The sequence below is a fragment of the Brienomyrus brachyistius genome, chromosome 22, assembly GCF_023856365.1.
Source record: "Brienomyrus brachyistius isolate T26 chromosome 22, BBRACH_0.4, whole genome shotgun sequence".
Taxonomy (NCBI): domain Eukaryota; kingdom Metazoa; phylum Chordata; class Actinopteri; order Osteoglossiformes; family Mormyridae; genus Brienomyrus; species Brienomyrus brachyistius.
The window spans coordinates 10,668,098-10,694,466 of record NC_064554.1 but is presented as its reverse complement, the minus strand read 5'-3'; the positions used below and the strand labels follow the sequence as shown (position 1 = coordinate 10,694,466).

The 26,369-nt window shown below is 40.7% G+C and overlaps 1 protein-coding gene and 1 long non-coding RNA gene across 3 annotated transcripts; one reads left to right on the top strand and one right to left on the bottom strand.

The window, feature by feature from the left end:
• The first annotated feature begins 977 nt into the window (after positions 1–977).
• LOC125717755 (uncharacterized) lies at positions 978–5,402 on the top strand. The gene is made up of 3 exons (XR_007384607.1): positions 978–1,040; positions 2,872–3,058; positions 5,180–5,402. It is a non-coding gene; the product is annotated as an uncharacterized LOC125717755 (long non-coding RNA).
• A 504-nt stretch (positions 5,403–5,906) lies between these two features.
• Positions 5,907–26,326, bottom strand: unkl (unk like zinc finger). Of its 2 annotated transcripts, XM_048990986.1 has the most exons (16): positions 25,969–26,326; positions 24,910–25,119; positions 19,827–20,003; positions 17,680–17,813; positions 17,463–17,598; positions 16,482–16,599; positions 16,250–16,334; positions 15,691–15,857; positions 14,828–15,016; positions 14,598–14,657; positions 12,965–13,142; positions 12,151–12,243; positions 11,483–11,716; positions 11,166–11,362; positions 10,740–10,997; positions 5,907–10,479 (listed from the first exon to the last, which is right to left on the bottom strand). In XM_048990986.1, exons 1-16 carry the CDS (start codon positions 26,031–26,033, stop codon positions 10,324–10,326), a joined length of 2,457 nt encoding a protein of 818 aa, XP_048846943.1. In that variant the 5' UTR covers positions 26,034–26,326; the 3' UTR covers positions 5,907–10,323. The 2 variants fall into 2 exon arrangements, with proteins under 2 accessions (XP_048846943.1, XP_048846944.1); XM_048990987.1 differs by lacking the exon at positions 14,598–14,657.
• Positions 26,327–26,369: the final 43 nt, after the last annotated feature.

Here is a 26,369-nt window from a genome sequence, read left to right as displayed (position 1 = left end):
ACTACTGGCCAATGCAAATGTGTTCAAAGTGGAAAGGTAACCAGTGCAAAGGTTTCAAACGCGTGGCAGACAGCTGGCAGTTAGGAGCAGGTCAGGCTGGGAAAGCGGGAAAGAGGCTCATAATTAATACAAAAAAACAAACTGGTCATTTTCACTGAATCTGCTGTGAAACAGCAGTCTCATTGGGGGCTTTTTAATTAGTAACATCTTTGCAATAACATAGAACACCAAACATTTGTGTTTAGTATCCCATTGGGAGCATGTGAATACAATTGCAATTATTAGCAAAATAGCAAGAACGGATGTAAATGAGTTAGTCAAATATATTATGACAATAAAAAGAAAACGTCTGTGTGATGAAACAATTAAACTTGCAACACTGTTACATGAATGATGCGTGTAACATTAAGATCCTTTCCCTGCCCTGAAAATTAGGCTCGCTGAGAAAAGCTAAACCACTAGAAGATGCTTTGATAAGCAGGGACAAATCAAGTGCTACACACTCTTGGGCGATGGCACATTTGACGTCACAGCGGAAAGACATGGAGCCGATCGGTGGCATGAAATGTAGGTGTTATAGGCAAAAACACGACATGAGCTTTTCAGCTACTAGCATATTAGAAAGAACGATATCCAGTCATATTAAATACATTAAATATCAAATTACGTTAACTTGTTAAAAGACATTCCTGAATGGGACTGGGGCTTATGGGGAGGGGGGTCGTTCTCTTTGGTGCTTCTATACCAGGGGTATTCAACTAAAATTTTAAGAGGTCCAGTTAGAGAAATTTTCCTGAAGCGAGTCTGGAAGATCGTAATGTCTAATTATCTAGTGTGATATATATATTTAAATAGCCTATTAGTTGTTTCAACATTGCATTTAATCAGTACCTGACTGTCAAAGCAAATTAATTCAGTACAATTCAAAAACGTTTCGACAATATTTATCGTCACGTGACATAGAACTTCGGCCAGCTGGCGGAGTGAGATTTTCAATTTGAGTTGTCTGCGCACATATGTAACAGTTACACACTTACCTTGTAAGTAGTCTGCTTTTGTATTTAACTGTGTAAATACACTTCTGACTTAGCTAATTTTAGGTTTAAAATGGAATACTACAGATTTGCCGTAAGATTTTCTGCGCGAGTGTGAATGCGTGAGTGTAATGCCAGATGCTTGCTGAAAACGTACATTTTCTGTTTCACCTGATTTGACTTATATAACAAATAACATCACTTTATACAGTTGTTAAAAAGCAGAAACTTCAACGAACATGAAATCACCAATAAACTATGTTTATATATCCAATATGTTATATAATACAAACTTTGACTTTATACACACGATTTCAGCTTCCGGGTCTGGACTCAGACCGTGGTCCGACTGTTAGTGACCGCTGCACTAGAGTCTAGACTTTTGGGAGGTTATATTCTGAGCGTTACCACTTAGAAACAAGGTGGAAGCTTCTACTGAGTCCAGTTCCCTGGATCTGCAGAGGAAGCACGGAATTATGGCAGGAATTCTAAGAATCTTAACAGACCAACAATGACAAGCACCTTAACTGTGTGTTGCTGACAGAAAGGAACATATCAGAGATAAGCCGGTATGAAGGAATCTGGCCTTTGAGCTTAGGCCACCATCTGACTAACCAAGAACTTCTGCATTGCTGTTCGGTTCTGGAGGTTCTACAGCAATCAGAAAGAACCACATACTTTGGGGAAAAAAAGTCATCAGTCTGCTTAATATCTTGCAAAGTGCTAATGTGAGTATTCAGTATGAAAAGTTATACTTCAGTTCAGCACTACAATAACAGGAGTCACGAAACTGATAAAAACGTACATACCAGAGAGCTAAATTATCATCTGCTTCACTTTTTGATTTTGGGAGCTTTCACTGGGAAATATTTTGCTGGTACCTTATTTTTCTTTTATGATTTTTGGAAGTGAACTGAGAAAAAAAGCTTATCCACGTTTACAAGAAATGGAAGAAACCACAGAGGTGCCATTATTGAAAAGGACTTTAACTTTGCAGCAAGTCACAAAGAGAAACTACAAAGATACATGTAGTGCAGCTTGGGGCAGAAGGCTGGCCCTGGGGGCAGAAGGCCACCACTGGGCCATATCCGGCCTCTGGGGGTATTTTTACATGCCCATGTCATAAAAATAATTACAAAAAAGTGTCAATAACAAGTACAGCCTCTACCGCCATACCAGCAAAAAACATGCCCCCCCCCCAAAAAAAAAGGAACAGATCCTCTATTTCAGCTTTCATGGAACACAAAAATAATAATTAAAAATGGCCCCTGTTGACATGGTGAAGCTCGGATTGGATCCTGCTCTGAAAACAGCAGCACAGGCCGATGTAGAGCCACAGCAGGCTGACAGCCAGCTAGCAGTATGTCCATCTGTAACAGGCCTGACAGTCACTACATCCAAATACACATTTTCCAAGCCACACCAGTCTGCTAGGAGGGTCCAAAAAGGCCAAGGAGTCTGATGTACCTGCAGTTCAGGCACAATCACAGAAACCAAAAGTTAACTCATTCATGGCTGTAGCTTCAAAACCCACGACAACATGGATCCACCGAACCGGGACAACTGGCACCAGCAGAGAGGGGCAGAGTTTACACGTCAAAGCTCATTAATAGGGAAAGACAGTCAACAGGATAGCACTAAATACGAAACTCTGCAAAAGTACAACTGAATCAGCAGCTCTGTGACTCAGCCTCAGAAAAAAACCAGGGCTGTTAAACTGAAAATCTAGGCTAAGCGTACAGATGTGTATCCTGGTGTAAAAAGCAGAAAAGCTGGAACTCTGAGCGATGGAAACTAATATGGTTATATGGGGTTAACCCTGTTTTCCTACATCCAGGCAGGTCTTCTTTGAAGAAAGTGAAAGGACGCTTCCAACATACAATATCTATCCATCGCCAGCTGCTACACATGGGTGGGATCCATAATGACCTGGACGGCCATCTCAAGAGACATCGTCTAATGTATATTCCGGCTAATGAATAAAGCACCATTTTGCAGGACCAGGGGCATCCAGAATATCACAGGTGCTGCTGTTTTGCGTATGATGGTTAACCTACTGGGTGTGAAGCAGAGAATAAGTACCAAAAATAGAGCCTTTCAGATGGGTCCAGCCAACACAGGATAGGTGGAGCCAGTTGACTTTATCACATCATAATCTTACAGTATGTGCAGCCAGGCTTTACTCTCCTCGCTGTGTAGAGCAGTGTTTCCCAACCTTTTTTGAATTGTGTACCCCCTGAGAGATTTTCTCATACCACAAGTACCCCCTTTGTCAAATGTGTTGATGATTCAATAGTTTATGTCTTTTTTTGCTCTTTTCATTGATAAAAGCTGGGTTTGTTATTCATTAAGCAACACATCCCAGATAGATTTTCTTTCTATACCAGGGCACAGCTAATGGAATGGCTGATAATATTTACCCATCATCAGGGAAATTAAATATAAAAATTTTTTCCACGTACCCCCTGTAATGTGCTCGCGTACCACTAGGGGTACGCGTACCCCCGGTTGGGAATCACTGGTGTAGAGGGTTACGCTACTGCTCTGCAGCTTTCTCATCGCTCCCAGATTACTTCCCCACTACCAGTCAGTGTGCAGCCCCATGTCTGCAAAAAACCTCTGTTTTATTACATCCAAGTCTCAGTCGTGTCTGTCATTCAGAGCTGTTGTCTTTTTGGACGGTAGCCTTTTCAAACTCTAGCAGCATGCAGATCGCAGCGAGCTCTCTATTTGAAAAGGGACACCCAGAATTCGCGGCCATTCGTCCTTCCCCAAGCATGGTGCAGCAGAGGCCCAGGTACAGCACTCTGTCTCCAGAGAAAGAGCATGAAGAAGCTGTCGTTTCACTTCTGAGTTCCCGTCGAGGTCCTGCCTGTGAATCAACACTGCAAACATCTATTGGTGGACAAGAATTAGAACATCAAGTGCATTAATCGCTGAATCGTAATTACCTAGATTTCCAATGGTTGTAGGATAATAGCCAGAGCAGGAAGCAATTAAAGATGCAAGTTAAGGAACTGCAAAGGACAGTATGAAAGACAAACAACAGAAAAAATGCTCAGTTCAGCAGCCTGTAACATCAGCCTCTTCCTAGGTGCTCAAATTTTGATATATTTGGCTGATTCTTATTTAGTAGTTTCCAATTTTTGTTGGATATGATGCTCTCTGCCACCTGCTTAGCTTTGTTGGGAAAAGTTGATGTGGGTCATAAATGACTTTGTTTAATTTCAATTGAGAGTGGAGGTCATTTCTTTTATAAACAAAACAAAAACAAAACAGACTATAACATTTTGCATTGCTTTGGTATCCAGTAGATCACCTGTCCAAACATCTCAAGCCATCTGCCTATGAAAGAAATTAATTGCAGCTGCTTTTAAGCATAGGCTGCCATCTAGTGGCCAGGAGAGTAAGTGCCTTGTAGAAAATGCAGTCAACTTGGTTAAATCTTCATTGACTTTATATATGACAATTGTACAACATTTACTGTATTGTAGATTTTATTTGGATTTGTCTTTTACAATAACTTTTTTTGGAATGTTGAATACTGAATGACATGTATTGCTTTACATACAGCTGTTTACAAACCTATTTATAACTTTATTATGCAACTAACAGTAAAATGTTTCTCTACATTCCAGGAAGAGTTCTGACTGGAAGCGTTTTATAGTTTTGCTGTAGTGTGTAGTGACTGCTCAGGAGTGCTGACGTACGGACCAGCTTTGTATGTGATCTGAATGCAGAGCAAAGATACAAAAGATTTTGACAAGAAGATGTGATTTGAAAATGGGCTTTTGTGTTTAGTTTTGAGAGGATAGAAGGCTTCAGGAAATGTTCTTTAGCAAATCATAAAAAGTACAATGTGTAAATAAGTTGAGCAAAGCAGTTCCAAGATCCAAATATGCTATTTTACAGCATATTTAAATAAATTACTTCTACGCTTGTGGCGGGTTGAGCAGCGGAAGACGCATCTCAAATCTGACACATCAGGCAGGAGTAGAAATCTGTGTGGCAACACAGCTAACGCCTTAAAGCTTATCCAGGCTGGTATTCTTCTGGACGCATTGTTGCTGCTTGACGAACCTCTGAACAAACCTGCATTTACACTTTGACTTCCATCTATGGATGACCATGTTCCTGTTTTGCAGATTCTTCCAGCTGGATTTGCATGGAGACCATAAAACACCGGCTGGGTTACAGGATGGCCGACAGCCCCCGTGTTTCTGGAAGGACTGTAGTGAAAATATCACATGTTTTTGCTCTTCCCACTAACATTGATTATGAATTATTTAAGCAATATGTATAGTGGACAGGGGAACAGAATACAAAAAACGGGGTGTTACAAAGCAGAACTAACACTGCCAAAGTACCAGAGCCAGTAACCCCGGAGAGCTAAGCAGGCCACCAATGGTAGCTGCCCTGCAACGAGAGGCCTGCTGTAATTTGGGCAGTGCCCGTATATTACATTGTAATTTTAAGGTGAAAGGCAGTCTTTGCAAACTCCTTCACTAAACCCTAAAGCAGGACCATCATGTAGATCACTATTAACATACCATCTCAATACTGATGACTGAAGCGAGACTCAGTGGGAAGTGAATAAGCGTTTATGCAACACCTGCCGTAACAGAAAGAGACAGCCTGACAAGCTGGGCAATGTGTTTATTACACCTCCCTCCACTCACTTTAAGGGATTCCACAATTTTCCATACAGCTTCTCTCCCCGCAAACAATAAAACGGTCATACAACGTTTACCAGTTGTTTTAGGGCTAAAACAAGCCCAGATACCGTGCCCTCGTGTGGGAATGATGCAAAGCAAACAGTGTGCATGGATGACAAAAAAGGGAAGTGGACCACAATCAACGCGCACACACACATGATCAAAAATTATTTTAATTCCCATAATGATAATAAAAATAATTCCAAGAATTCTGTAAACCATTGCATAAATGCTATAGTGTAAAAATTTGAACGAGTTAACAATTTTAAACATTACACTACAAGTACATGATTATGCATTATAAATACCTATTTTCAAAAGAGCACTAAGAAACCCTAATCATCAGCCTGTTCTAGTCACTCTGCTATTCCATGTGAATGCTTCCATAAATTAAATACAGGTATTTTTCCATATGTATTTAAGGTCTTACTGTTAACAACACGTTACAAATTAATATACTCACAATAATATTTATAGGAATATTTAAACACTAAACAGAATAAGAGTTATTCCATATAGCAATACTTATTTACCAAAATATGGGACATGTATTATAAAGAATGTGTATTTGAATTCTAAGCCAATAAACCTATGAAGTGCAGCTTTAAGTCTGTATGAATGGAACAGCTCACTTTTTTTTTTCTACAGTTATTACCGTAAAACCCTGAGAAAATCCTTTTTGTTCCTCTCAATTTAGCATTAGACTAATAGATACAAACCTGAAAACTGCATTTTTGTCAAATTTATTCATATAATATATCCATTCACAATATTAAGTGCTACATGTTAACAGCAGAACTGCTTCCTAACTAAACCCAACAGCCTATGCAAATTTTGGAACGATACATTCAATATCAGGGTTTACGTAAGAACGCCTTAGGATAGCCACCGCCCCACGGCGAGTATTCTTGGGAACAGATTTATGTTCTTGCTTTTTATAAAAGTGTTTGCTAATACTGCAAATTTTGGGGAAATTCTACAAAATTCAACCAGCTTCATATTTTTTTCCATGTATAAGTCTGCATAAAAATCTGATTCAACAATCATAATACTATTACAAAACATCTGAATGTAAAGTACAGTATGAAACATCTCTCTCGTGACTGATGTAACATAGGACGTCCTAGGCTCCCTACAGAAGCTCACCCTTGGCTTCAGGAGTCTTACTGAAAGCGGTTTCTGGGAGAGATGAATTACATATGAACTTATCCAAACAAACAAATCACAGAACTTAATGTTAGTCAATTCGAAGCAGGAGAACGTACCACCAGTGTACAAAATACTTGCAAGCTGTCACTTTTCAAATGAAGCGACGATGATTTGAATATTGTGTGCATCCCTAAAAATCGATTCATTTTAATGACTATGGATTTGTTTCCTTGAGCCATGAGGCTCTTTGGCTTCACACAGTAAAAGGGGTACAAGGTGTGTTTTTTTTAGACGGATAAAAGTGGCAGTGTGGCCATGATGTGTGGGGTTAAGTAGCATTTCTTAAAGAAACGAAAAAAAAAAACATTACGTGTAACTGCATTATCCAGCAGGTGGTTTAGACAAAAATGAACAGAGGTTGCAGTGACAGAGTTTGTCAAAGCACATCCATGTAAAATGCATGAATATGCATTACAGGATGCATTCTATCGCTGACCTCTCACAAGGGAAACACTACATCATTAATGCATGCAACATTTTCCAGACAATTAAACAACAAATTAACCTAAATTTTATACAGTGTTTAAGAACACATACCTAACAGATACCAGTCAAGTGAACTAAAGCACCTTACAAACCAATTTTACGCTTCAAATTCCTGACTGCATATAAATAGTGAAGAAAGAGTAATATTTAGAACTAAGCCATTAAATGAGTTTAGCAATTAAGAAAGAAATACAAATGGATATTAAATACTATTCCACATGGCCACTTAAATTCATACTGACATTCTCTCCATCTCTCGTTAACAGGCCAAACATGATGCTTTAAGTCTGTGCATTCAGTGCTAATGCACAAACCACAATCTTATGTTTAACAAGAAAGAAAAAGTTGCAACTGTTATGGCATTTACAAATGCACGTTATTAAACAAGGTGCTGGATTTGGTCATTGTTCTTATAGTAAGGGTTCCAACCAGTTCTCAGAATGTTGAAAAGTGTAATTATGTATCACTAATGTCATAAAAAGGAAATGTCTTTGGTACGCCTATGACATGGGCTCACAAAAGTCCATTAATATCGTCAGCAAAAGCAGTTGGTCTAGGCTTTTCTCCTTCATCCAAATCAAACACGACATAATGTGTCAGACTGAAAGCAAATTTTAAATATTTTTATATATACTTTTAAAGGTTTACTAAGATAATTTAATATTGTTTACTAAGTTACAATACTTTGGTTCATTTCAATCCACATTATGCATTAGGTTTTTATTAAAGATTAAAAAACGATCTGGAATTTTTTTACTATTATGTGATATAATTAAATAACCAGAATCATAAGGATACCAAATGAAAAGATTACACACCTGACAATATTGGCTGAGCACAAGTTATTTCAGATCAAAGAAAGTTTGTGTATATTTTCATTATTACTGGATATCAAAATATAACTGAGTTCAATACTGATTTATGTTCTCACCTTTCTCTCTGGAAAGTTTACTTTCCTTTTATAAAATTAAAGCTAGGTTTAAATTAAATCTACCATTAGATCAATCTATATATGTGATATGAAGGGTATGATTTTATGGTGTATTTACACCATTGTTAGTATGAAACAATGTAACTGGAAGTACTAAATTAGACTACTGCTGAAGTGCCTGCAACGAGACCTGTGTGCTTTTTTTCTGCGCATCCATGATATTCTCATTTAAACTGACATGAGAATCTCAATGCAAACATTATGGATTTTAAAAAGTATCCAAATAAATTGTGGAGAAGGGCGGAGCTTAGAAAACCAGCCAATCAGGTATTTGCTATTGTGCAAGCCGATTACACCGTACTTGTGCTCTTTTCTGTATGGTTTATGGAGAAATTAAGAGATTCATAAATTTCAGTCTTCACTCAATTATGAATAACATGTGTGATGTAATCTTTAACAATCATTTTAAAAAAATCATATATATACTGAAATCAGTCATCGCTGTAAATATTAAAAGGACCAAGATACAAAGTCAACCAAAAGAAAAACATAAACACAAATACATTGTTAACACAGTAGTAGGTCATTTCGATTATTTTAACCTAAACACGTTACACTTTGTCATATCTGACAACACAATTTACAGACTGGATGCTATCAATTTCATCCAAAAGGCATTACAGACTCACGTTGTTTCTCTTAAACATTAAAATAACACAAAGGTGTTTTTAAACATGTACACTAATTTGTTTCCTGATCTGCCTCCTACAAAGTTGGGAACGTAAAATGCAAGGATACTGAAGCTGCACCAAAGAAACTCACCATTAAAAAGCACCATTACCCATGGAGATATGTGGGGACAGTTTACATCTGATGTCAGGGCACAGGTGGCAATGTAAGAGTCACCGTCACACAGCCAACATCTCTCAGAAAACTCAAACGATGAACTGAGCTGGTATAAACTATCAAATAAATATAATTTGCAAAGAAAGTATGACTACAAATAATCTGCAGAGTTGCACAAGCTTTAGACTATGTGTAACCATTTTTACTACAATCTTAAATTTCTTTCAGATGCGTAATATTTTCCTATTTCCTGAGGCAAGGCACTTGGGAACGTGTGGCTGATACCTACGCACTGGGCCTCCCCAAAGTGACACAGTCACAGCGTAGCCCAGCACTGCTGTGTGGTGCTGGCTACTCAAAGAACTAACAATTAATCGACCACAAAAACATGGCAATCGACTTGCTAAATGCTTCAGCATGTGTTATGTGCCTTATTGATATCGTAACTGCTGGCTATGCATAAACGCATTAAAAAGTTTGCACTTCTTGATTGGAAAAATGTAAAAATCCTAAGTAATTCAACAATACTATTAATAGCTATTTAGTATATTTTATATATTAAACTAGCAATCTACTAACTATACCCCATGATTTAAGGTTAAGTAAAAAGAAACATTCTATGGTTTCACAGTACACAAACATAAGCTTCATACATTACCATATATAGAAAAACATATAAATCAAAAAACAGAAATAAAAAAAAAACTACAAAAGCAGCTTAAAGCAATATTCTAAAGTAAAATTCCCAAGTCAAAGTGCTTTTACAAAAGGTGAATCCTCTTCAGAAAACTAATATCAGTTGCTGTTTGACTGATACTTTTAGTCTTAATAATGAACAGTCGCCGTGGCTATCAAGGAACCATTTCAAATCGACACTGACCAAAAAGTGGATTCCTTTTGAAACAGCCAAGAGACCAATCAAGAAAAATATTCCTACAGTTACACCCCAAGTATAAGTCAAACAACACTATTTTCTAATAGAACTATCAACTGAATCGTATTATGAATACTGAAAGGACAGAAATGCTGTTTTTCATTGATATATGCATTAGTAGCTCTCCAAAGGATTATACACAGAGACAGTACCTTGAATAGTTCTACATCACCACTTCAGTATCTTCGCCTTACAATATGGACATTCTGTTTTGCTAGGTGCACAGTTCTCACAAAGTACATAATGTTGACAGGGCTGCAGCACTACGCAGCGGTCATGCTTTTGGCAAACTATACATTTCTTTGACTGAAGCTGATATATTACCTGTGTTGAGAAAAGAGAAGTTAGTAGGGGACACATTAAAAAAAAAAAAGAAAAAAGAAAAAAAAAAAAAAGAATGTGAGTTTTCAATGCAGGATTCACATTATGACTTGGGACTTGACTGCATTAACAGATTACTTTGCATTGACGTTGAGACCTCTATGCGTTTAAGCAAATACATTACGGATGCTATTATCATTACCATTTGGCATCGCTATATTAAAGGACGAAAAAAAATCACGCTGGAATCGTGTCACTCTTACCCCATCTACAACGTCTAGGTCTGAGCGCAGTCGGCTCTGCAGGGACTGCAGCTTTGCTAGCGGAAGGCGGTCCAGCTCGCCGTAGCCACGGAGCAGCGGCATGTTTGGAGAGCGGCACAGTGCATCAAAGTCTTCCTGTAGCTCCTTGAGCCTGCGCTCGGCGTCCTCCTGCTTCTTGACGGCCAGCTGCCGCTCGGCCTCGGCCGATTTGGCTTGCTCCTTGGCTTCCTGGGCGTCTTTCTGCCAGGCGTCACAGGCCTGAGACACACGTGCACCTTTAATGACTTGCTCTAATAAAACATGCACGACACTCCCCGTTTACGCCGTTTCAAGGCCCACGTGATCAATCGACGCTTGGCCAAAAGCTTCCCGTTACAGACCAGACATGAAGCCACAGAGACACGGGTCGAGGGCCAGAGCACTGACCTGTCGGACCTGCTGCCAGGCCTCCTCCCAGTGCTTAATCTTCCTCTTCGCCTCATCCAGCTCCCTAAAGAGGCGAGGCAGGTCGGCACTGCCTGTGCTCACCGTGCTGGAGGAGATGCTGCTGAACACCGGTGACGGGCTGGGCGAGAAACTACCACTCACGAAATCCCATATGCTTCCAGGTCCGCCGTTCAGACCTAGTGACACACAACACAGCGGTGTTCATTTCCCCTCCCCCACCTTCATTAGCGTTAGCCGAAAGGCACTAGCATAAGTGTTTTGCGTTAGCCGGAACGCACGTGCAGTCGGGATCTCACCGAGGGAATTCTGGGAAGAGGTGGAGGTCCCCAAGAGACTGTGCTCCACCGCGCTGGACAGGACCTGCGTCTGGCCTTGCTGGGAGGCCACTCCCGGCAGAAGCGACTGGGAGAGGGACTGGGAGAGCGAGCTGAGCGGGGAGGCGGAGAGCGAGGAGGAAGAGTGCAAGGAGGATGAGCGAGCCAGAGAGCCGGGGATGTTGACGGGTGCTGAGCCGCCGAGCAACCTCTGATCTGGAGGGGAAAATTATTCATTTTAAAGGCAAGTTCATAGAAGGCTGCAAGTGAAATTATCCATACATGTCTAAATATATTTACCATCATCAGCAAAGACAATTATAGACAACTGGTATATCACCATTACAATGCATGAGTGAAATGTAAACATATGGCACATCTTCAACGTTTACGTTTAACTTCAATAGAAAGCTAACCCCTACCCCCTCACAAAATCAATGTCTTTCAAAGAAAGATATTATGGCAATAAAGCAATACTATCAAGGTTCAGTAACATCATTAAATACATATTTAAGTTGCTCATTGTATACTTTTCATTCCAATCAAATAAGTCTAAAGCACTTTTAAAACTGAGAATGCCGTATTGCTGCATTTAAACCTAAAAGCATGAATGACAATACGCCCCCAAAACACGAAAGGTTCCCTCTTACTTGTCAATCCAAGCCCATTGTTTTCTTGTTCCTCTAATTCCTTATCAAGTGATGCAACATTAATGTCGCTAAAATTGAGGTCCAGGGCAGAACCTAAAAGTCACAGACATGAACAGAAGAACAAATCCTTCAGCACACATGCGATGCAGCATAAGGACACACAAGTAAACTGCATTTCAGTCAAACCCAAATGAGAATATCTGTAACGGGACTGTGTGAACATATCTGACAATTAATATAAAAACAAAACACAGCGGCAAGCGCACAATTACAGACCACTGATTTCCAACATTTTCTTAAGATCATATCATTCAAAATTTCTAAATATATTGGATGTGATATTGTGGATGACAGTTCTACTGAAATGCTAAATAAGGCCACAGACCTCACAGCGCAAACACAAAGCCTTCAGTGACACGAGCACCCAGATTTACAGCCTCTACATCTGAAATACTGCTGCGTCATCACATTTGTCAAACACATGGCAGCTGCACAGCTATAGAGAGCGTGCCTCTGGATAAGGACAGAGTGTGTCTGACCCAGTGTGGTGCTGGTGACCAGCTCTGAATCCCCGTGCCAGGACATCAGTGCTATGCGACTGGTCATGTGACTGGCAGCCCTGCCCCCAAAGCCGCGCCTTAAGCAGCTTGTCTAGCGTCTGACACGGTCAGCACTGCTGCTCGCTCTCCACTGTCTTTTGTGCTGCCTTATGCCAAGGCCTATTGCCGCAGTATATAAGCTAGACAAGCCGCGGGTAGAGATTAGATGGTGGCAGCCAATACCAGTGCTAATATAAATGGCGCCGGTGACATACCTATGACCGATTCCACGGTGTTACTGCCCGGGTAGAAGGGAGCCGCCTTGGCGTTCATGGTCGATAGCGTGGTGGGTGACGAGCTGTCCGAGCCGATGCTGGACGCCAGGCTGGAGGTAATGCTGGATGTTATGCTAGAGGCCAGGGGGTTCGCCACCGAGAAGACACCCGAGAGGGTCTGCAATGCAGGGAGCAGAGCGCGAATCGGGCCATTAGTCCAACCTCAAAGATCTATCCCGAACAGCTGTGATCACATAAAGAGCTTTCAGACTTCTAGCTATTAAGGATAATGGAACAGAATCATTTTTGTATGGTTATAAAATTATTTAAAAGACTCCCCCTTAAGCTCTGATGATGGCTTATATGCATCCTTATCTGGGGGTAGGTCTGGAAAATTGTATTTTAATTTCAATTACAGTTTCCATGATCAAAACAATATAATCGCGATATAGCGATCACTGTGCCGTATTTCGTTTTGCAGTGATCCCCATTTTGTCTGGGGTTGTAAACCCAGTGCACACCTTTTGGTTTCCTTGTTGGATTACAATTAAGTTTCAAGGAAATATGCTGTAAAAAAGACAAGTTTTTTTTTTTTTAAGGTTCAATAAATGCGCGATATTTCCAACGTCGATGAGTAATTATGTTAAATGATGAGTCTCTCGATATTGACCTGGCAGTATAAATGAAATAACAATATTATCCCTAACACAAGCAATATGTGTAAAGATCAAAAATGACACATGAAAATCCCTAACGAATGTGTGTGCGTGCATGTGTGTGTGTGTGTGTGTGCGTGCATGTGTGTGTGTGTGCGTGCATGTGTGTGTGTGTATGCTCAGCCTGTGCTGTGTGGGTTTCTTCCTGATACCCCGATTTCTTCTCACAGTCCAAAGGCATGTGACTCTAAACTGTCTCCAAAGTATGCAATGGCATTTTTATGGAGTAGGGCAGACTGTAACCAAGGCTGGTTGTGTTTAATCAGTTGACCTATTCTATTCAATTTAGTTCATTTAAACAGGGAGCAATTACGTTTTTACTCAGGAGCAATCTGTGTTAGAGAACTAGGAAAACAAAACACTGATAACCATTAAAGGTAATTTTTTTCACATAGTACCAGTGCTTTTTGGATAAATGAAATAATCCAGTGACAAGGTCCAGTGTCAAAACTTTTTACTACGAGAGGCAACCAAGAAAAATGTAAAGCGTTTTGTTCAGTATGATACGTTTTTAAAAATCCACATTGGTGCAAATGAATATTTTAAAATGATGTTCCTAAAAAAAATGGTTGAGATGTTACCCGTTTGTGAAGGACACATTAACATCATGAAAGTAAGAGCAGGTTCTTCACGCCGGAGTCATGCAGCGCGGACGCCGAAGCACAAATGCTTTACTTATTCACTTAATTGTAGAAGAAGGTTATGCAGAAACCATGTCTTACTCTAAAATTAAGACTCATTTTGGTCATGAGGCAGGTAAAGAGACTGCTTAAAGGCGCATTAAAAATGGGCCGAGTGCCTTTTTGGCCGGACCTCATGGTGCCAGTCCAGGGCTGCTTTGCTGAAGGACACTGTGTTACGCTGAATGCGCGTCAGCCAGCAGCCGCAGCCCAAATGCGTCAACGGCACTCACTCACTTTGTCCTGCTCCATTAGTTTCGGGTTGCTATCCATGGGGTAACCTTTCATATTTTTCGTCTGAAAAACAGACAGTATATATGACCAAACTGCATACAATTTTAAAGTGGGGGGGAAAAAGTTTATTAAGGATGAAAACACTGACTTTTACATATGTGGCCAGACACAATATAATAGTGAGGTACTTACTGGCTGCACTCGTGTAAGCAGTAACAAAGGCTGTTTCGTACCTGATCCTCGCGTTCGAATCCAGGAGCTTTGGGATAGCTGGACGTTGGCGACGACACGCTGGACGCGGTGGACTCTGAACACAAGCTGCCATTGGTGAAGCATTTAGGCCTGCTGATGGCTCCAATGGGAGAGAGCGAGCTGGTACTGCCTGAGCTTGACGTTACGGACGGACTGTTGGAGCACGAAATCTGGAGAGGAGAGGCACACTTTAGAAGCAGAGACAGCTGATCATGCCAGTCTTTTAAAACAGCTTTCAGTGAGGAATCACTGGAAAATTAGTTTTATGAGGTGTATGTCAGTCATAGAAAGTTAATTAAAAACTTAAGGAATACTTGAGGACCATGGTATGAAAGACATTTGTAAACTTCACTGATCCCAGAGGCAAATTCTTGATAGGAGTACCTTTTCATATACAGTGCTTGCTGAGTACATTTACCACCCTCATTCCATTCAATTGGTATATTAGGTATATAAATGCTTTTTTTCTGCAATCATTACCTCCCACACCACCTTTTTAGAAATGGATTGTTTAGTATTATACAATAAAACGGTTTATAGATTTCAAAACATAAACGTCTATAGGTATAATCATGGTCACCATTAAATGCATCAACAATTCCATGCACATTTACATTTGTAAAGTTTACGACTCTTAGGGATAATCCTAGTTATTTTAAGTTTCACTTCTCCTCTTGTAATCCTGATTTCACATTACATACACTACTTCGAAATGAAACAATTTCATTTTCATGTTAAAATTAAAAAAAAAGAACACCCTCCGTTTAGTTTTCTGTTACCTAGAATTTTTTTTAAAGAAAAAGAGAACCAAGGAGACTAAGGCAGTGGAGGAAGTCTCACATACGTTGCCTGGTTGGCTGCTGCTGCTCGACGTGCTGGTGGCCGTGTTAACTGCGGTTCCCCACTCGCTGACGGGACCCTCGGAGTACGGCTGGGAGTCGGCCTTGGCCTGGGACCCCGACTGCATCACCGTGAGTAATGATGTCATCGTCTCCTCCGTGGAGGGAATTCCTGAAGGAGCAGAGACACAAATAAGCAGCCAATCAAATCAAAATAACATTAATCATGTTCAAATACATTAGCTAAGGCATTATCTCATATAATCAATGCTAAAATTCAGCCTAATCGGTTTTATGATGTATATAATTATATATAGGAATGCAATTATAAATGAGGTATTTATATATACAAAATTTTCAAAATAAACTGTCAAAATTATGTTTATTTTTTTAAAAAAGGAACTTAAAATCAACAGAAACTAGCAAACTATTTAAAAAGAGTAAACCTGGTGTTATAACAGCATTTTAAGGCTTAACCAAACATATTTCAGATGCTGCTTAGAATGCGAATAAGCGGACACTGCAGCCCTCAGCACGACAGCCAAACGCTACCCGTGAACTTACTTTCCACATGTGCAAAAGCACAGAACGGCCCCCTGGGACAATAACCAGTTTGCCTCATGTCATTGCACTTTGTGGATTTGTAAATCTAAAAACAAACACAAACATACCGTTAGAACACCGTCACGTGTGACCAGTGCCAGGCAGACGCAGGACAGACGGCATGACTGCCGGGCGACATGCGGGACGCCTTTCTGCGTCAGTGCGGCCGAGTCGCCGTGGGGGCCTTCCTCACCTCGGGGTGGAACTGCTGCTCGGTGCGGGAATGGCAGCACGGGCAGCCGTCTCCGCTCTCACACTTGGATGGCTCCCCCCACTCATCCCCGTGTTTCACGTTTGGACATGGCGTAGACCTGAAGCAGCATCCAAACGGCGTCATTCCAAATCAGGCTTAGCTCTTTGTGTTTACCAGAGTTAAAAATATATAAACATACAAAAATGACAAAACTAGCACACGCCGTCGTACTGTAGCCGTCCACCCTGTAGCCATCACCTTTATCTTACTCATACTCTGCTGTCATAACATCCCCACTGCTGCTATCTGTTTATAGGGTTCACATTGGTGTTTACATCATCCTTTTACTGTATCCTATTGCTGCTATAAGTCAAAAGCAGGAACCTTTATATATTTGGTCTATTTCCGTCATTTTTATGTGTTTCTTCATTGTTGCTACTTGGTACTTGTACTTATCATCACTTAAGTGTTAGGCAGCTGGGGGAGAAACACAAGCGTTTCATTGTATTACAGTATACCCTGTATTTGATACATATGACAATAGATCTTACACAAATACAACAGAATGCATAAAAAGGTCCCAAAGAGATGCCAGAAAGTGAATTTCCTAGAGTGGTAGACAGGGCTGGGCCATATCATACTGCGCATGTGCAATAATCACCAGGGCTTCAGATAACAGGCGAAACATTTGGCCGGGGGCCACCTTTTCGGTGCCATTATATTTACGGCCAGAATATGTTAAGCAGAGCAGTAGTACCGCTGAAGAATTCATAAGGCTTTGTTTGACGCCCAGCCCTAGTGGCAGATGAACTAAACAGTTCCTGAGACCCTGATCAGGATACGGGGTTAGGAGACAGAGGAATGAACTAAACACGTTTTTCAGCAGCATGCAAAACTTAATAAGAATAATGCAAGAATACAGCTCACATATTTAAAGGTTCCATTTAAAAAGAAAACGCTCTGTTTGGCAGCGTGTCTGACCTGTACTTGAACTTGCGTGGATTGCGCCGACGGTCCCGGCTGTTGTGGTAATGGGGACAGGCATAGCCCTGTCGGCACAGGCGAGGGGGCTTGGTGCACTGCTCAGTTTTGTAGTTTGCTAAGACAAAGTTGGTGTCTAGAAAAAGAAAATTAAAAGCTTTAAATTAAGAGCTAAGGAGCTACAAAGTTCATACTCTTTGCCTGAGCAATTCCATACCTTGCCAGCGGGGGTCCTCAGTTAGCATCTTTTCAATCATAGCTTGGCTGGCCAGTACCCCAGGCTGCAAGTCAGGGATACCCTCCCCGGTACCCAGTTGTCCGTTCTGTAGTGCTTCCTGTGCCTGGATCTCTCTGTGAATGCAGTCAGTAGCACAACCTGTAACCAATGCAATTTCTGTAATACCACATTACAATCACTCAGCAGAATGACCAGAGTGTGCCGTATTCATAAGGTCCTGGGCCTGATGTCTAACTTATCCGATTGTTCAATTCGCAAGGCAATACAGCAACCATGCATAAAATTGCCATGCAAATGCCAGACATTCTAATAATGACATAGTCTAATAATGTCAATATAACATTCATTTTAGCAATCTCCCCCGAGCTACACATGAAAAGCAGAGCAGGACCCCCCCCAAATCGGGGACAACGGAACGTTGCTGTTCATCTCCCACAGCAACACTCCCTAATTCCTGGTCTGGGCGTGTTAAGTGTGTTTGAAAACTGATGCTCAACCGCAGGGCAAGAAGTGACAAGCATTTTTAAATCAAACACTCAAAGCACAATGGACACAAGTGAAGCCACAAACGCTGTTCTGGTTTCCATACAGAATTTTTCAAACGGCAAAAGCTAAGACAGCATGTGACAGATTTGGCATTTTTCTTATGCATGAGAAGCTCATGGAAAGGTAATGTTATTTATAAATGAGTGACAAAAAGGCTTCCTGGTTTTCTTACTTTTTTAATTATATTTATATAAATGAGCATATGGTGCTTAATGCCTGCACATTTCTTATTCAGCTATAGAGTCGAAGCTGTGAAAATACACTTGCCAACATGGCACTAACCAACATGTCCCGAGAGGGCATTTTTCTGCAATGACACTACCTATAAGATTAACCATGAGACAGCAGCTCAGCGGTTATACTGTCTCAGTGTTTGGTTATTATTATATCATCGCGATTGGTTATTATATTACAGTGGTGCCTGCATTTGTGAGAATAATTCGTTCCGGAAACATGCTCGTAATCCAAAGCACTCATATATCAAAGCGAATTTTCCCATTAGAAAATATTCATATAAAAATGATTAATACAAAATATAAAGTAAAAACACATAAAACAAATTAACCTGCACTTTATCGCTGGAATCTGTCTTTTTGTGCGAATTTAACAAGGAACCTATCCAATGACAGCCGCTTTTGCCTCCTTTCAGATTTCACAGAAATGTGGACATTGCATTATCGTTAAACAGATTCATCGCTCGCACTGCTACGCCTTTATTCGGGTGGTGATTTTCTACTGAATTTTGAGTATACGAGTGAGGCACGCCAACTGAGACCGAGCATGGGAGACGATTACCCACAATTCCGCAGTGAGAGAGAGAGAAGAACCATCGGCTCAGTTGTGATTACGTGCCGCTAGGCAGACAAAGCATATATGTAATGCTCGTATTGCAAGACCTCGCTCGTTTATCAAGTTAAAACTTATAAAAATTTTTTGCTCGTCTTGCAAAACACTCGCATGTCAAGTTTCTCGCAATCCAAGATTTTACTGTATTTTTAATGGTGAGACAACAGCTCAGCGGTTACACTGTCTCAGTGTTTGGTTATCATCGTATTATTATTATTAATGCCGAGACAATGGCTCAGAGGTTGCTTGATTCCCACCCCTGGCTCTGTGTGCAGGGTTTGCATATTTGGTTGATGAAATAATATATAGGGATAAGTATCTCAGTAATAAATATCAAAGAGAATGCTTAACAGTATCCTATAATTAAGACTGAGAACTCTGACCAAAATTCACAAAAAAAGTCCACACATTCGGTTACCAGCCTCCATAACTGCAAGCAATCTAGATCTAAACATAGGAATGGGGAACCACCAAACTTCCTTATAATATAATATAAAAGAAGAGCTCACTTTGCATGATTCTATTTGCAGCAAGAGCAAGCAGCTATCTGCTGGGGGAATATCAACAGGCAAATTCCTCACCGGCACCAGCAGTCAACTTCATGGTAGCGAGCACTGAGGACAGTGTCATGTTGCCAAAGAAAGTCGCTAAGGGCGAGACATCAGGTCTGCTATACATAAAGATTTCAGGGAACATTTTTAAAGAAGGCATCCATAAAGCGTGAGGGTCAGTACCGGATGTCATACACCGGGGGGCGCAGGTCATGTGGGCCATGAGCAAAGGCGCAGTGCAGGCCGTTCTTCACACAGTGCCCCCTAGCGTCCGTCTCATGGATACATGTGCCGGTCTTGTAGTAGCGCAGATGGTATTTCCTCTCTGTATCGCCAGTTGTTCGGTGTAGGTAGGGACACCTAATAACAGGGACAGACAAAGTTTAATATGTATTATTTATTATTTCAAACAGGAGAACACTGGACAATATAGCATGCATGACAAAATCAGACTATCATAGTAAAGTATGGACCATAAGAAACCTAAATATACACATAATATCAATACGAGAGCAAAGTGAATTATTTTAAAATGTGGTATTTTTAAAGCACAAAAGCCCTTGTAAGTCAGTCATATACTGCAGGCAAGATGTCAGGATTCTTAGACGTGATTCTCAAAGACAGTAAAGACAGGAGATTTACATTTTTGAGATGCTAGAATTTTAAATTTCATAGAATGCATAACTAAAATATTACATTCTTTGGAATGTCTCCAGAAACAAGACAAACTTTACATTGTAAACGAACCAAACCCCTTTTAGTAATGACTTATTTCAGTGTTGAACGTTTAATAATTTATTGTCAGAAATACAGGAGGCAGCACTCTGCGGACCAGCTGCCTCTGATACATGCAAGTTACTGTGTGTGTGTGTGTGTGTGTGTGTGTGTGTGTGTGTGTATGTGAGAGAGAAAGAGAGAGAGAAAACATCCTTATCATCAAGGGTCATGTAATGATTGCCTTTCTAAAGCATGTAGGAGTTCATGACAGTGCAAAGGAGATGCTCAAAGGAGATAGCGGGCGGCTCTTTTTAAAACAAAACTTTTTTGTGTCATTTGCCCTTTAAGTTTGAATAGCAGAATTCAGCTATTTAAAAAGTAATTCACAAGCTGCCACAACAAAGCAAACCAGCTGATGTTACATTATGTTATTTAATGACCTAATTCATTACGAAACTTTGAAATGGTACAAGATAGTTGTACAAGACGTTTGAGACATACACACAGACAACTGCATAACTGAAAACATATTCAGTATAGTTCTGACATTATATACTAATTATGTACTGATAGGTAACCTTCTTACTGGTTAAGCTGAGAAATCCCTGCAGTAGCCATGTTAACCCAGTACACTTGAGAGTTCTTGTATTTCTCTCATGCGTTAATCCACAGTGTCTTACAGTAGCAGGAAGGATTACAGGTCGTCTGATCTCTGGGATGCTTCCCTCATTCCCCATAATGATGAAAGGCAGCCTCGGGAGAGCACTGGGAAATGCCAGAGCTAACCATTACCTACTCCAGTAAGAATACTTCGGATTCATTTTTTTTTCCAGGGTAAAATTACCTTGGTTTGTTCAAGACAAAACAGCTTTGTTTATTGTCTGCTGATTATCTAGAGTGCAGAAAGACTACAGTCACAGTCCATGGCTCAGAAAACATTCGGAATGATTCACTAGACGGCCCAAAAAGCAACAGCCTTACCCGATGCTTCACGTTAGCCTAGCAAGCGACTTTGGCTGGACTCCCAGCTCCAGCGTGATGTGCTTAACACCTCCAAAAGGCAGGCACATCAGTAGCGTATAATAGATACTTTAGAGCTACTGCATTCACACATTTAATTTAATGATAAAAACATTTCTGGCTTTAACCAAACTAGCTGCAAGAGTATTTTCTTCAACAAAGGCCTGTAAGCTTAGAGGCTCTATCAGCAATGACACATCATCCAAGAGCCACACATTTCCTTCGGTACTTCTCTTATTGATTTAAAAAAAAAAAAAATCCACAGACTGAAGAGTGCATCTGGACTATTTTAAGACAGAGACTCCGGTAATGTCATGTAACGTCATGCATTCAACGTGATGCATAAATTGAACACACTGCCATGCAATGGGTTTGAAGCCCCCTTTCTCAGTTTCAGTGTCAGCGTATTTACTCTGCTTTGCCTTGTAGTGCAGCAGAGTCCTTCCAAGTTGAACCAGCCTGCTAAGCAGCACCACTATCCACATGCCTTTATGAGATCATTCCCACTACGATTTACGGTCATCTGCAAAATCCCAGGTATCTTCAGTAACCTCGAAAAATGTTACAAGAAAGTGACATATTCGTATATTGTTACATTACTTCAGATTACCAAGCTTTTTTCCCCAAACATGTACGCATTGCTGGCAGCACTGGCCTTAACGCTTAAGGTGTGCCTAGTCAAACACAGGAATGTAGCTGGGCCGTAATGCATCTCAATGCCCCCATTATTTGTCTACAAAAATGTCTTCTTGGCATCACTTACTTAACGCACACCAAACAGGCCGCTTATTTAGTTTTTTTTTTTTTTTAAAAAAAAAGGTTGACAGCATTTGCAGATACATTTTCAGCATGCTGTAGTAACAGGCTGTGATTGCTGTTAGAGATATGTCCATGCTTCTGTATTAGGCAGCCAGTGTGACCCTGGCCTTGCATGCCCCATATCTGGCATTACATTTTTTGGGATACATATAACATTGTTTGCTAGCCATATCCATGCCTTCCACATCCGCACATTCGACCAGCATTCAAGCACAATTTACAATAGGATTCTGTACAAAGTGGCTACAAAGTTATATGTAAAATACAGCCTCACATCCCTGTGACAGGCTCTCTTACTGAATCCAAGTTCTTCTCTGTTAAAGCAGAAAATACACCCAGAGCTGCCCAAGAGGAACTAAAGACTTAAAAGGATCTGAAAGTCGCTTTTGTAATCATATATCCTTTTGTTATATTCTATACATATCCAAATATCTAACTCATCAGATTCAGGTAAACATGAAAGTTCATAAATAAAATTCCCTAGACATGTCTGGGAAGTTGAAAAGTATTTACACCTCCCTGAGTGAGGAGGATAACTACCACTATTAAATAAAGATTTTAGAAGACAGTCTGCTGTTAAAAGATCTCAGACTGAAAATCTTTTAAATCGTTGTTCCAATTCAGTAAGTGGCAGGGAGAAAAGCAGGAGGGAATAAATCTCTCGACACATGAAGCCAGACACAATTTAGTCTGTTCAACAGATAACCACAGGAACTGTGACAAAGCAATAAAAACGGATTCATAAGTATTGCAAGAGATTATGGGGAAAACTAGCTTAGAGGTTGACAAACCGCACACAAAACCAAACACAATATTGCTAGCAACTCATTCAAACTGCTGTTATTCATCAATCCAGGCAAGCTTGTGAAACACAGTAGCTGGCGAAGAATAGCACTGACATGACAAGATTACCGTGAACGGCATGGTCCAATCTGATTCCCTAGCAACCTTTACCAATGCTTTTATTTCACTTAATCTCCTACAAGATCAATTAGCCCAATAATAATCAAATGGTTCAGCTTCACTGTTAACTCCAACAGAAAGCAACACGATATGTGCAAAGCAAAACTTATTTTAAACAAGCTGACATTTATTGAATTTTGCATCCTCTGACTTGTAACACTTAAAACACTTTTCTTGGCTCCATATAAAATGCTTAAAAAAGAAAAACATACCTTAAATATTCCATGATTTGCACACAGAGGAAACTCAAAAATTAAGAACATATCTACAATATATCAGTCTTCGCAACAAGATCCTGCATGTTATTAAAAGACACTGTATCCCTTTATTGTGGCCACAGACAACAGATTCTGCAATGTTTGCATTTAACTAGGTCAAAGCGTGAGCTCTGAAAATGACACTTAGTGTTTTGATTCTATCACTTATTATATGGATAATTATAGCACTGATCTTGGTGAAAGCTGCAGCCAGACTGTTCTTTACAAAAAGAGAATTGTGAAAAATAACATCAGTCCTATCCAACCATCCATCCATCCACCATAGCTCTTCCAGTAGTTGTACTGAGCCAGCAACACATCCCAGGAAACAGGAGACACTAAGAAACATCTTGAATGAATAGCCAGTCAGAATGGTAGCAGTGTGTTATATAACAAGCCATGATTTACGGTGGATTATCAGTCATCAAGTCTTTAGAAGATTTCATAACCGTGAAACAAATCTGAAGCAACACCATTTCAATATCTGAATGAAGCAGAAATATGGTAACAGTTTTGTATTGCCATTCATGCAAGTGTAAAGGCCTGAGACTTTTTAAACGAATATCCTATATAAAGATCTACCAAGCAAGCTGCTTCAGGCACAGTCTATACCATCAAATGTTAGCAGTCTATCAAACACCAAACAACATTTGATTATGATAAACTCATTTACCAACAGATCCTAAACAGAAGGGAACAGGAGTGGTTAACTCTGGCAAGAATAGTTGGGGAGGCTAATAACAAGGATGAAATACAAGTGCGAACAACTCGCTTTGAGAAAAATAAAGCAGACCGTGGTCACACTATTAATGCCACTAGATCTATTTCTGATCAAGCTGAAAATCTGCCGTGGCTGTTTCTCTGCAGCCACAGTCACATAGCAATGCTCATGCTTGCAAGTAAATCCGGTCACACAAATCCCTACTGGGCTTTAACTGGTACCTTAAACACACTGCATTTACGAATTAGTTATTAACTGGTCAATGGCGTAAACTGGGTGACTGAGTAACTATAAGAAACTTTCCTCACACCCATAGTTAAACAGGCAAAACAATCCTGTAATTCATATGTATGTATGCTTTTGTCCACAGCAATGTACTCAAAGATTAAGAGCAAGATCGATCAGCATTCTGGGGAGAGTAGGGGCCATACTCAAAGGTGTAACACTGATATGGGTAATCTGCTAACCACGGGATTGAAACCCATGAATGTCTGGATAAGGTTACGGATGCCTAAACCCCTGAGCTGCACGCATTATGGTTAAACACTTTTTAATCCACGTGGCAAAGAACGAGTGATTACGTAACAAACCACATGTCTGTCAGAGAACTAGGGGGAAAAACATTTTTGAATCAGAGTGGTATTACACGAACAACATCTGTTGTGCAGTGAAGATTGTAAACAACCTGCCAACAGCGAGATTAGTAGAAAATCCGTTGTCAACTGACGCTTGCAACTGCAGCACCAAATTTCAGCGTCTTTGTACTTACTCGTCGCCATCTGGACACGTGCCTGTAGTTTCGTCGTACTTTGTACAATACACGTCTGGGCTGTAGTTAAAGGTCCCATCCCTCCTCCGAATCGGGCGTCTTCTCCGCTGGTTCAGAAAATGCCAGTGGAAACACGTGAAGGGTCTATGCTGAGTGCACTTGTGTTGCAAAAACAGGGGACATTGCTCCGTCCTGAACTCCTTTAAATAACTGCAGAGAAGAAACCAGCGTTAATACAAATACATCCACCTTTCGTCCCAGTCATACTTTTACTTAAAACACTTTACTTGCAGCGCTTTTTAACATACTGTGACAGTCGATGAAAGAACACCAGACGGGTAGCTTTGCATTTACTCCAGCGTTTATGCTCAGATACCTTGTGATCATATATTTACTGAAACTGCCCAATTCCAGCGTTTCCCACTCTACCCATTACTGAACTGCAGACACTAAAAACTGAGCGAAGGCAGGGTAAGTCAGGACAAACTATTCAAATCACAGTTTCAAACATTTGCAGAAAAAAATGCGTCTTTGCAAATAATGTTATGAATCAGTGAGAGCTGGGTAAAGCCGTTAGCTTAAACACGGCAGCGCGCTATTCAGGTACACATTACGCACTTCACGAGCGTGAAAGCAGCTCAGTGGGCCGCCGCGTACGCAAAGGGGGCGCGCACGGAGCTGCAACACGGGCCGTGGCGGAGACAGAAAAACAAAAATACTAGCGCCACCGTAACTTAACGGTGCCAGGTACGCCACCAGGAAACGAGTCCATGCGCACAATGTCTATGGCGCGCTTCCATTATCAGCCATCTAATCTTTGGCTTTAATCGAGGAATTAAGTTAATTAATTTGACTTGCAGTACACTTAGCAGCATAGCTAAATGTGGCCGTGTAGCTACGTGTATTCGACAGAACTTACTAAAGGGGGGAAAAGCGCCGTTTTTCAAACGCACTTTAGCACTATACTACAAGCCGCTACGATCATGCGAAGCACTGGCACCGCCGCGCAGTTTTTTTCCCATGATGCGTGCGAGTGGTTCTAACGCGGGCTTTACTCACGTATAGTGGGTCGGTTTCTCGGTCTGAGGAGAAGCGCTCGCCGCCGTTTTCGAAACCGACGGCATCTTCGGTCAAAACAATGGAGAGCGCTTGCGCGACGGCGCGCGCCGCTCGCCGCGCATGCGCGAAGGTGCTCTAACACGCTGAAGGGACCGAAGCTGCGAAATACACGCCGGGCACGGCCACGTACAGAATATGTATCCACTGTAAAACAGCTTTTACAGAGTAATCGGCGATGGCAGTAGCCTGCCGAATTAATTGTGCGTAACTGAAACCAGTCCCTTCCTGGCTTACGGTTAAAGACCATCGGCTTGTGATATTTCAGCTACAGTTTCACAATAAACACGACGTCACGAAAGCATGATTTTAATATTTGCAAACAGCAAGAATTTCACATGACG

What these genes read in the sequence shown, in the direction of transcription:
- unkl (XM_048990986.1), bottom strand. Translation starts at nt 26,033, where the DNA reads ATGCCGTCGGTTTCGAAAACGGCGGCGAGCGCTTCTCCTCAGACCGAG. An exon ending in ACGTGTCCAGATGGCGACGA is followed by an intron (nt 20,004 to 24,909) that starts GTAAGTACAAAG and finishes CCCTGTTATTAG; the next exon opens with GTGTCCCTACCTACACCGAA. An exon ending in CACCGTGGAATCGGTCATAG is followed by an intron (nt 12,244 to 12,964) that starts GTATGTCACCGG and finishes TGTGACTTTTAG; the next exon opens with GTTCTGCCCTGGACCTCAAT.